We start from the raw sequence: 12,896 nt of genomic DNA on the forward strand, positions 1-12,896 counted from the left end.
CGTGTATGAACATAAACTGTTTCATATTTTTAGTCAAGTTATTTCAATTTTAAAGCGATTGACCTTTCTGTTCTGTCAGAATTAAAAATCGGAATTATATTCAGGAACTATGTTTTCACGGAGGAATACTAATTTAAATTACCTGTGCGCAGCTAGTCGGCCATATTGGAAATCTGTAGCGAATCGCGAAAATACGAAGAGAAAGAGCAAATATTCCTTCTCAATCGCATATAGTAGCGAGCCTTTAGTTGTTTCTTAGTATGATTTATCATCTCTTCGCTAGGAAATCATAGCACCATGGCTGATAAAAGGAAACTTCAAGGTAAGTTAGGGCCATTGGTGTTGGGTATGCAAGGGTTCCCCGTTCAAGTCTGACGCCATGATGGATGTCGTCTCGAGTTTGTTATTATTGTTGAATGTCAGTGAACGTGTGACCATCATTGCGACCCCTACTCCTCCGAATAACAAACTTTTGGAAATCTTACAGCTAATAAAAGACACAGTATGGCGAAAACACAGTCCCATTTCTGTCGAATGGACAATAAATGGGCAAATTATGATTTCAAGCGCTGCACCGATGATGATGTGACTCGTTCATTTGTAACGTTTAATTTGTTAATTAGTAAATGCTGCGAGGTGTTGATGTCCAGCTCGATGGGAAGTGGGATATCAACCGGTTTATCAGACACAAGGAAGTTGGTCTAGTACAAAGGGGAGCAAACAGTGGATGCATATCAATAGTAGGCCCCTCTGCACAAACCCCAGCATGTGTGAGCTCACAGGTTCATATCACTCTCGCCTGTCCCTTTGTTGTTATTGTTCCAGATCTTTTGCAGCCTTTGGCATAACAATATATAATATCAGCCGAATCGCCCCTCCCCCAACCCATTGTCATCATTCGGATTTTACAAAAATAGAAATACCCATTGCATTAAACATCATGATACAATGTTGAGTAATCTATAAAAGTTGTGGAAGAGGGGCTTTCAAAAGCTCTCGGGTCACTTCAGGGTCAACCTGAGTGTTTTGATGCACACAATTCTAGAAAGTATCAGTGGTTGAGTTTGCACTGAATGTAGTTTGTTGAGTTTGATGGAACAGAGAGATCAAAGCAATAATCAATTCTTGTAGCTCACTGTTCATTCATCACTGTTACAAATACTATGTTTCATCGTACGGTTTTTGCTTTGGCAACACCGTGTGTATGTGTAGTCTATCACAGTGTTACTTAGGCTACATTTGTTCAACATAGTTTTGTCGCTTTGATGAGACTAGTGTCCGTCAAACTTCAGAGTTTAAACAGTGACCCAGTTACTCCTCAGATGGTAGTGTGTAGGTGTAAGATGTAAGCCAAGAAGACCACATGCTGTATATGTGTCAATGTGGTGTTTACTTTCAGTGTACTGTTGACAGTTTTTGTAGGTCATCAGTCCCATGCTACCTGATGTACAAGCCTGCTGTGCACAAATAGTCTTGAAGATATGAAAAATGCTATGCATTGTGCCTGTACCACTTCCACAAAGTATCCCAAGAGATTCATGTATTGCAGAAAACACCTCTTTACTACTGGCAATTTATTTTCTCAGGGGGCATAGGAAGTATTTGGAAGTACATGTACGTGTATTACTATTTGCATTGCAATGAAGCTGAAAACAATTTTCCTTACTAAGCTGTTTTAGAATGTGATTTTCATTATCCATACAGTCTTCATACTTTTTACTGAAAAAAACATGAAAAGGTTATTGTTCAAAAAGACAGTCATCTTAAATTGTCTTCTATGCAATGTGATTTTGTGAAATTAGTTTATGTGTAACTCATGTTGGAACAACACCTCAGTATGAAAAGTTCGTCATATCCTCATCAATTTAAATTCATTGTTTTATATGGTAAGTTTAAACCCTTTATTGAAGAAACCAAGAGTGACTCAGTTATTTTAACTGTGGGTGGGAAGATAGTTAATTTACCAGTGTGATACAAAGAAAACCACTTACAGTATATCAGAACTTTCATAGATGATAACTCAATGCGAGGTGCTGTGCTGCAGAACGTTAGATTGACAATTCAAAATTACTCGGATAAAAGACCTTCCATGTATGAAAATGTAAGTGTTCCCTTGAGAATAGTTAGTTCCCCAGGAAGCAACATCGTGATCAATATGATTCATTAGTTATTTAGCAGTTTCCATGTCATATGAACAAAAGCATGGCTAAGGAGAAGGTGACAGAAAACTGTTAAATGTGGTCATGTGTAACTGCTGACACCATGAACATGTCTGCATATGAAATATTTTAAAAATACTTTAACATAGTACTTTTGTGTGAGTCTAGCACATGACCCAAACATTAATTGTAAAAAACCCAGAAAGACTATAGAGAATAGAGGATCTGACCAACTATTAACCAACGCCAAGTAAGTAAAAGCACTATTGAGCCAAAGTCTACATGGCTTTTCACCTACATTGGCATGATGGCATGGTGTGTCAAGTCTGTAAAAGTTAACAGTATCTGTTTTCAAGAACCTTCAAAAGTTCAAGTCTTGTGTTATGCCACACAGATGTACTTGGCAGGACAAGGGTAAAGCATTTCTGAGCAACATACGTGTAAACTGTGTTTCCTCTGGCTTCTGAAATTTATTAGTAAATTTACGAATTGGGTATTGAAACTTTTCGTAAAATTTTGAAATTTATAAGTAAACTTAACCGTTCCAATACAATCAAATTCAAATTAAGTACCACTTGTGCTTAGACAGAACTATTTTGAGGTTTGGGGGCCTTCAGCTCTCAATCAACTAGCTGCTTCCTTGCATTCGTATATTTACGAATCAAAAATGAAAAAAATTAGTAAATCATCTAAAAAATTAGTAATTTTACGAATTTGAGAGTGGCAGCGGAAATACAGGTAAAGGATGTGACTTCCCTTCAACATTTATGCATAGACCCTCGAGAAATTTCTCGAGGGTCTATGATTTATGTCCGCTAAACTTATGTTTGAGTAAGGATCATCATTTCATTTAACTGTACTTTCAGAGGAAGCCTCTGCTGATAACAAGGAGAAAGAGTATGTACAGTACACAATGTTTTCCTCAAGATAGTGCAGATGGATGAGATAGAAAAGATTGGTCAGCCACTCCTTAGTCAAAAACCTGTGATGTAGTCACGTGATGGAGAATCATCTCAGATCAGTGTGTCCTCTGTCACAGTCTCAAATGTGCTCTATTCTGTGTCGACACATTAATTCTACAAGTACACTTATCTGGTACATGTACATGTACTTCCAGTGACGCAAACACGAATCATTGTGGTATCCTCAGATAATGAAAGATAGTGCTGTAAATCTTGCGTCTGACCCAAAGTATAATAACATGTATAAAAATCAATAAATCTGGTGCACACTGATGGTAAATAAGTTGGAATGAATCATAGTGAATTAAATACAATGAATCATATCTGTTCATACATGTACCTTGTCGTCTTCCGCCATTCAGCCTCCCTTTGTCTTGACCCCTTTCCTGTCTGATCATACTCTCTTGCCACTTCTTTTGTAGGTTGCTCACCTCAAGTTATTCTTTCAAGTGAACTGTGTTGTGTAGACTGTTCCAGTCACAGCATGTGCATCATGTTCACTTCAGACAATATTTTATAGTCGGCTTTCTTAGCAAGACGTTTAGTTCACTTGCAGATCCATACGAAGAAAGTTATGCGAAACATTGAATTATTGAAAACATTGATTGTCCATTAAAATCTGTGTTTTCGCTGGGGTTAGTGTGCTAGAATAGTATATATTTGTTGGTGTTTCAAATTCATTTCAAGTTCTCTTTTGTACAGTAGATCAATATGTAAATGGCATTATTGTTACAATACTTCCTACACATGTACAGTAAATTCCTGGTGAAGGAGTACATGTATTTTATTTTATGCCTGCTGTCGGCCCATCTTATTGCATGCATTTATACCATTGTATTTTGTATCAGTTTTGACAGGTTTCAACTTACACGTGTACATGTATGTTACACTGATTGATTAAGTCAATAAACGTCAGATAAAACCTGAGAAATGATAGCAATGACCATATCTGAGCCATTCTGGCACACTTTGACAGTGTGTGAGAACTGTTACTGTATACAGTGTATAATGTGTGTGTCTACATGACATACAACTGATTTAGAAGTTGATTGAAGATGTTGTTTTGGAATATAGGGCCAAAGTAAGTAAATTCTTTGTTTTGCGTCCACTCAAAATCCTAAAAGGTACGCGGGTAAGCGGCTAAAAAACACACACAGAAAATTTACACAAAATCTGTTTGCCTTTATTGGACAATTTTTCTCAAACCACAGTGTGACACACTGTATGATCACTGTATGCATTTCATAACAAATGGATCAAAATAAACAGTAATTCTTTGACGTTTGCTTTTCTCTTATTAGTTTTAGATTTCTTTCTGTTGTGCATTCAAAGTGTCACATGTCAATACCATTGCACAGCAACTTGACAGCCTCATCAAATTACTTAAATCTGGACAATTTGAGGAATGGGTACACTATAACAGTATACAGTAGCGGTCTTTTGTCCTCAAGTTCTTGTACGTTTCTTTCAAGTTTCTTGTAATGTCTATGCTCTGATGGAATGTCATAGTTTTGCTGAAAGGTGTCTGTTTTGAAAGAAAACACCAAACAGAAATGGTAACTTGTAGCCTCTGCATTCAATTTTAGAAAGATGGGGCATCAGAGAGAAGAAGAAATTGATGATATAATTGACAAAAGTATTCCCTGTAGCTTCCTCGGGACCATCCGTAAAACCAGCACCTTTCCTTTCCTTTCCATCAAATAAAAGAAAGCATTTCGCAATTTTCAGTCTCCACACACAGACTCATCAGACCCAAATTTAGGTGGAAGCTTCACATCTATATTCCTTGCACTTTCAAAGTACCACACCCCAGATTGATTGAAAAGATGAAGTATCATGGCATAAATGGAAATATTCTACAGTGGGTCAAAGCTTGATTGACAAATACAAAACAGCGAGTAGTCATAAATGGAGCATCATCTGAATGGAGAATACGTCACAAGTGGTGTCCCAAAGGGTTCAGTTCTTGGACCAGTACTCTTTCTAATCTACCATCAATCATACTGGCGGTGAAATTAGTTCTGAACTCAAAAATTTACTGACAATACCAAGACATATCACCCTTGCGAAATTGTAGTGATCCTGAAATTCTACAACGCTGATTTGGACAAGCTACAAAAATCAGTGAACACTGGCGGACGCATATTGGCTACACAAACCCTTCAATAAATACTCGATGAACAATATTTCACCGGGACGTACAACTGAAGAAAATGACTTCGGCGATCTACTTCATTCTACCTTAAAACCTTCAAGCAAATGTGATAGTTTGCAAAAAACAAAGAGAATGTTGATCTCATCAAACGATCATTGTCGATCAAATCAAAAAATGTCATTCTTCGTCTTTACAAGCAACTTGTGAGACCACAGCTCGAACATGCAGTACAAGCTTGGTCACCATGGCTACAAAAGGACACAAAATCTTAGCACGGCAAATAATACCTAAACTCCAACACTACAATTATCAAAATAGACTTAAACAGCTTGGTTTAATAACACTTGAACAAAGAAGAATTCGCGGCGACATGATTCAACTCTAGAATTAGTTATCAAAGGCCATGACCACTGTAACCTTTCACTTGAGTTAGCAGCCAACTCGAGAACTTGAGGACACTGTCCCAAACTTCATAAACTAACCGTTCGACTTAACACAACAGAAAGTACTTTTTCAGCAAGAGTTGTGGACACCTGGAATAAATTACCAGCCGATGTCATCAATGCAGAAAGTGTGACCTCCTTCAAGAGCAGCTACGACCGCCTACTACAAGTTTGAACTTTCACAGAGGGATTCTAATAAAATATACTTTCCCATACCCAAAAACTGAGAACACAAAAGTACGTAAAGGCCTTTCGTTTACAGGACTGATCACTGGTGAATTTTTTGTTTCAAGTTAAAATGGACGAATTAACCAAATTTTTGGCAAACCTAAAAGACCAATTAACTAGGATAGGCCTCAACACTTTCCGATTTGTCCTCTGCCATACTCTCTGAATCGTGGTACCCTAGTCCAATTGGCCGACTGAACCTCTCTCTGTTCAAGTCCCGATGGCTATCAATGACCATGCCTTCAAGTTGCCGTGCAAAGGTTTCCTGTTTTTTAACTTCGATTATTCCCTGCTTTCATCCATTTTTTATTGTGACGACAAAGCCACAACAGGCAAAGCCACAACAGACAGCGAGAACGTGAGGCCCCGCGTGAGGCTGAGAGTATCGACAGGTGGAAATGTATAGAGAGTACTGTTTTACGTCACAGCATGGTCCATTAGTGAAATCTGACTGCCGTAAAGGAGTGTTTCGTCGCAAAGTTAAAAGCCACGACTTGTTTTTGCGACAAAATAGCGCCACCAACGGCGAAATTTGAAAGGAAAGTGTGTTTTTTTTCCGAAAAATCTCCAAAACCCTAGGCAGCGCGCGGACGCAAAACAAAGAATTTACTTACTTTGGCATGAGAGCGTCTATTCCCACTTTGCTGTATGTGCATCCAAAGGGCACCTAAAGATATAGCAAGGTTAGCTCACTCTCTAATGAAGTGCTGTTGCAATAAAAATGAACAAGATTATGTTTGATTTGGTTTTGAAAAATCACATCCTCACATTCAATGGGCAGAATCAAAGTGAGAACAAGAATACATGTACTCTTTAAGACCCCCTGTTAACAGGCAAAGATGCAAGGCAAATCTGTAAAGTGTTTATTTGGATCGAGAGGGGAGGAGAGCGAGACGAGGGATGAGGAGAGAGAGAGAGAGATCTTCCCTACTGGGCCATACATTTGTAATGTGTTATATAATTGTCCTGTTGTGTTTTTGTTCTTGAATGTCCAGGTGAAATTGACAGGTGCTTGAAGAAAGTAACTGAAGGAGTGGAGACGTTTGAAGACATTTGGCAGAAGGTGGGTTATGGCTATCTGTTGTATTCTTTGTTTGCTAAGATTAGGAAGATTTGTATATGTACCATATAATCTGGCCAGCCAGCAGTGTTTTATGTTATTCTCTGTTGTTGCATCATAATATCCAACATTACAGGTTCATCACAAAGACAATCTTTAAGAAACAACCTGATTAAAATGTAGATGACGCTGTATCATTTGTATGTATGTGCGAAGAATGTCACAGGGACTTTCAACAGAGGTTGAACATAACTGACCAAGTTTTTTTCACCAGACATATAGATTTGCCGGTACATAGCAAATACGGGGACATCCTATCATAAGTAGACTATGAAAATGTTGAATAATAATGATGTGATCATTTGAATGCACCACACCATTCTAGGTGCTTGGTGGTGTTGGGAAACACATTCCTGCATTTTACAGAATATGAGGGTTGTTTCTGCATTATGCGAAATGTTTTGATGCTTTGTTCGGATGCCTTTGTAATCCTGCTCATAGAATTTATGAGGGTAAGTTTTCGCTGGTTATTTGTGACGAGCCAAATCATCATGTTGTTCATGAAACAAGATGACAAGTTCTTTGGTCATGTGGTATTCTTTGGTGGATAAGTTGCAGAGATGCTGTCATCCACTTATCTTGGGTTAGTAATTATGAGTAATGTGCTCCCATCAAGTTATTTTAAGCGTTTTGTGAGTTGCACATTTTATAATAATAATAATAATAGTAATAATAATAATAGTAATGGTGTATTTCACTATTTCACCTCCATATGGTGACCAGCTGGTCAAATTACATTGGGAACATTTCACAAAATATTTTTGAGTATCATCTGGATAAAAACATCTGTGGATGCACACAAAGCTATAAGTTTGAACAAATGACAAAAACTGTACAAGTCACAAGGAACACAAGACTTACACTCCTAATATGTGTAATAAATTTACACAATACACAACTGAACTTAAGTATTTACATAGTAGTTTCATTGAAAATTTTAAAAATTGCAATATTCTTGTTGCGTATCTTTGGTCAGAGTTCGTCAGAATCACAATTGTTTACATGTAACTTACTAGTGGTCATCCCTTCACCACCAATTTTTTGACCCAACCCCATTGTCATCAATAGGAACCTATTCACAGGGAATTGGGGATTAACAGGTAAAATGTGTCAGTGTATTTCTTACTGATGTTTTATCTTCTTGTAAAGATTTTAGACCTAAAGATAATGTCAATATACTGCAAAGTACCCAATTGAACCTTTTCACCACCAAAATTTGAAGCGACCCTTCTTTTGACCCTTGCAACATTTGACATTTATGCAAGGAAATTAGGAATGGCAAATGTAAAGAATTAATGCAACGTACTTCAAGCACATTGTCGTTTAGTTTTAAATAAATTTTTGGACTATTAAAATGTGACTTCAAATTATTTTTTGGTAAATCCACATTCTCTTCACAAACCAAGATGAAGCACTGATGTAGTCAGCTGACCAACTGAACCTATTTTGATTTATGCTGTTGTTAACTGGTGAATCCAAGCCAGGACTTAAACTGATTCTGATAATACAGTATACTTTAATATGCCGATGATCAGTATGCAAGAACAATGATTCAAGTAACTTCTTTAATTGCTCATAAACGCAGCAGTAGTTACATGATATTGACATATCAGATTTGAGTGATGCAACCATGTTCTGACAAATTGCATGGCATCAAGTCCAAATACGATCACATCATGTGTATACGACGCGTTGTGACATCAACTAAATTTGATGCAACAGTCCTACAATTACCTATGTGTAGGTGACAGATACTTTCCTTCTGACAAACACAAACCAGTGGCCAGACTGATAGCATAGCAATTGACCTTGCTTTACTTCCTGAAGTACTCCGGGTTGCTTTACAAAGGAAAAAAGTCAATGACTTTTGCCACCTATGATTTTCCACTGTGGTGGACCAAACCATATTATGAAAGGGATGTTTTATCACCTATGGTGTCATGCTGAAGACAATACCACTAAATTTAAGGGATTATAAAGAATGCTCAAGCAAGAACTGCTTCAGTTTAGATTGTCAGTAAAATATTCATAATTTACAGCCAATTTCAGGGCAAATTTAATAATGGCATACATATGTAAATACATGTTTAGGTATGTAATTATCTTTGCGTATGCATTTTCAATACCTTTGTTCCAAATTTATTGAAATTATTTCAGATATTGCCTTCTGGTGGCAGATTCTCTGAGACACTATCGTGTTAATATTTTGTCTGTCTGTCATCAGTGCAATTGCCCTAGATTAGATTTTGAAACTTCCACAGTGGCTCGGGTATTGCAGCCATGTAAGCATTTACTGAGGCAAATAGGTATATGGTTTGAAAACATTAGAAAATACAGCCACTGAAAATGACCAATAAAAATTTGTCTTAGATGGTAAAGGAAATTTCAGCATAAATTTGACAGTGAGATACTGTTCAAGTACCAACCACTTATTCCTTACATGTTGTGTACTTAATTTCCAAAAATATGGAAGTTGCTTCAAATACTTGTTGCTCAGTGCTTATCTTTTGAGATAAGAATAGCAAAATTAGTTTTGTATGTTATATTGTGTCTGCCACTGTGACAATTTCCAAATATAGAATAAATGAAGAAGATGTAGCAGCTGATAAAACAGAAATAAAGATGTCAACAAAGGGTTTCATGGTTCATAATGGTTTTTATAGCCCTGGTACATTTTTTGGTGCCCAAGGTTGAATGGGAGAAGGTCCTGACCCTAGAAGGGCCCTTTTGTCATATGGTGGGCACTGAAGTGTATGTATCATTGCCATGAAGGTTTTGGTATATGTCTAATAAAAATGACAAAAGTAGGTGTGAAGTGGACATGTTTGTCCAAATATGGGCAACTGAGCAGGGTGTGATATGGAAAAAGATGCCATGGACGTGAGGGCACTTTCTCCCATAGCATTACAAAGATATGTAAAATCAGGTACCCGGTGTACAGTATTATAAATATTCATGTATAGTGTTTCTCATCTTTAAATTTATACTGAAATTTGCTGTGACAAGTTTTGTAGATATATAATGTAAGTTTTGTTTGTCAGTTAATTTTAAATAATCCAGGGTCACTGACATTAGTTCCAGTTATGAAAATATGTATATTCTCCCACTAATATCAGTGCCATGTAAACAATACGATGATAGCAGTACATACATGGTACATATGGTATTCACGTTGATAATGTCTTTTTAATGACATATTGATGAGTAAACGCTGGGAGGCCAGAAATAGCTCGCTGAAATAAAAATAACATCACAGCTGTGAAGGGTCACGGCAAAACGACTTCTCATCCTGTTGTAATACCATGCAGCGTTTGTTATCATAAGTTGTTTCATGTAAAAGAATTTAACCAAAATTCAGAAGGTTGTCAGTTCAATCATGGTCAATAAAATTAGTCTCGGAAATGCTCTTGAAAATCATTTTCAAGTGAACTGTGGCAGGATTATGCTTCTCTGTATATTAAATGATGCCTTTTGGTATCATAAAGTTATGATGCGGCATTTGGTGATTTGGATCCCAGTCATAATTCATGTACGTACTTTTATACATATTTAGACATTTAGCTTTCTGACTTTTGCATGAAATAACAGTGCAAGTATCTTGGTGAATTATATCCATTATTCTGTAGTTTCTCATTCTCTCTCAATGCTTTACTGACTCTTCTTGAAGATACATGTACCATGCAACAGTTTGCAAATTTTCGTGTATAAAAACAACAGAAAGAGGAACAAAAACTAACAACAGTACATTGATGCCAAAATGGCAATGGAAAAAGGATCATGACTGAAGTCCTATTACATGTACTTACAATTTTAATGTGGATGCGGTGTGTAGGTGAACATGGTGCAATTACCAGAAAGTCAGGTGTCATTTGAAACCTCAGGTAAAAACATGAGATCTCTGAAATATTTTGGCAAGGTTTTTGTTTTGAGCACTAAATATATTTTGTAAGATATGTTTTTTTCAGCCCCATCATTGAGCATCACATGATGAGGAAAGCTACAATGAAATCAAGCTGTTTTCAAGGCTGTTAGGGTTCATAATTTGGACATTTTCTTATGAATTCTACCTTTGATGGCAAGGTGGACAGAAAATTCAGCTATCATAGAAACACACACCACGTTTACTGCCTGGATATTCAATGGTACCACATTGGTAGACATTCATACAGAGCTTCAATGAAACAACATCCATTAATTTCACAGGGGCTCATTTCAATGTATTTCACAAGCATATCACAGTGAGATATGTATTTTCCCTCGGTTGGTGTATTCTAATAAAGTAGCAGCAGGAGTTATTGAACACCATTGCTTTTTCTAGGATTTATAAATAATGATCTGACACGCCAATACAGACCTTCAGATTCTCAGAATATTGATATTCAAGTCAATTCATTGGCTGTGCATCCAAGTATCTGTATATTCAACATGGAGATGTATAAGCAGTAACAGAAGAATATACCAGTAGTGTATGAGAAATTATACTAAACCCTATTCTGTGGTTCAAATTTTCTCGAAATTAAGCCAGGCATCTGTGATAAAGGAAACTTGTTCATTTGCCAGTTATTATGAAGGAGAAAGAGAGAGTACTAGTTCATGCCTCAGATATTGAATTTTCATGCTTTTTTAATTTATTTGAAACGACCAGATGACATAGCAGACTGTAGACTTTCAGACGTTCTGAACTAATTAATTAAACCATTGCCCAGCACATATGAATTGATGAGCAAACTGGAACCAAATCCATTCGTGGTAACTTTTAATATCTAGAGAAAAATTACGTAAAAAATGCATATAACATGTTGAAAAAGGTGACATTTAACCTCGAAACTTAGGAACTGAAAAATAAAAAAAGTTTATCATACACTACAAATAAAATATGCTGCTTACTTGTGTGGAAATCCAGGCAAACACCATTATTTTGGTGTTTGACTTCAGCTTTGTAACATCTCTTGATTTATGCTATCTGGCGTGAATGTACAGTACAAAGGTGTTTTCTCATCACAGATCAGGCTATTGTTGTGTACATGCTATTGCACCATCCGTTAATGTGTAACAATACATGTAACTCACCATGAAATTTTGATTGTAATATATATGGATTCTCACTCATATTTGTGAACCGTTGAATAGGTTTTCATTTCGGTTAACATTATAAAAACATTTTATTAATTGAAAAGGGCGTGCAAAAGCAATGTAACAGACTGAATGTGGAAATTATTTTCCATGAGAAATCAAATTTATGTGTATAATAAATTGATCAGTGTAAAGTACTGTGTTGTTGACAGCATTTTGATAACAACTTCAGCTATGATATTCTTTATCTGCAGGAGAGGGAAAGTCTTATAAGTTATACCAGGGAATGAATAATAAATGCTGATTCCTCTAGTTATGTCCATCAGTGTAATGCACTTGTTGTTTTGCTGCCATCTCCCAAGAGGAAGAGAGATATCCTAGTTTTGGATGAACTTGCCACTCACAGTTAATGTATTATATTTCCAACTCAATCCTCTTGATACGTCATCTTCTCAATGTTGACACACATGATTGTCATTTGACATGCCAAAATTACACATGCTGGAAGTCGTTTTGTTTGAACAAGAAATTTGTAATATTTTCTGAGATATCATGGGTAGAAAACAGAAATTCAAGAATATTGTTGAAAGTTAAAGGCTTAAATTTGCTATTGATCTTAATGATCAATTTAATATGTCATGCATACAGTATTTGATATTGTACAAGCAACAACCTGGCTTGGGTCAATGCATGTACTAAAAAGGTGAAAAACAGCTTTTGACAGTGACTAGTTTGTTCTTTCTGTGTGAGTGTATG

At 36.5% G+C, this 12,896-nt stretch overlaps 1 protein-coding gene across 4 annotated transcripts in view; it reads left to right on the forward strand.

Moving 5' to 3' along the window:
* The first annotated feature begins 124 nt into the window (after positions 1 to 124).
* LOC139151427 (CCR4-NOT transcription complex subunit 3-like) overlaps positions 125 to 12,896 on the forward strand; it is a 30,865-nt gene continuing 18,093 nt past the window's right edge. For 2 of the 4 annotated variants that reach the window (XM_070724222.1, XM_070724224.1), the window contains exons 1-2: positions 131 to 322; positions 6,943 to 7,010. In XM_070724222.1, the coding sequence (XP_070580323.1) occupies positions 298 to 322; positions 6,943 to 7,010 (93 nt within the window). In that variant the 5' untranslated portion in view covers positions 131 to 297. Of the gene's footprint in view, positions 323 to 6,942; positions 7,011 to 12,896 lie in introns of all 4 variants that reach the window. The other 2 variants (XM_070724221.1, XM_070724223.1) reach the window with 2 other exon arrangements.

Source organism: Ptychodera flava, chromosome 15, assembly GCF_041260155.1.
Source record: "Ptychodera flava strain L36383 chromosome 15, AS_Pfla_20210202, whole genome shotgun sequence".
NCBI lineage: Eukaryota > Metazoa > Hemichordata > Enteropneusta > Ptychoderidae > Ptychodera > Ptychodera flava.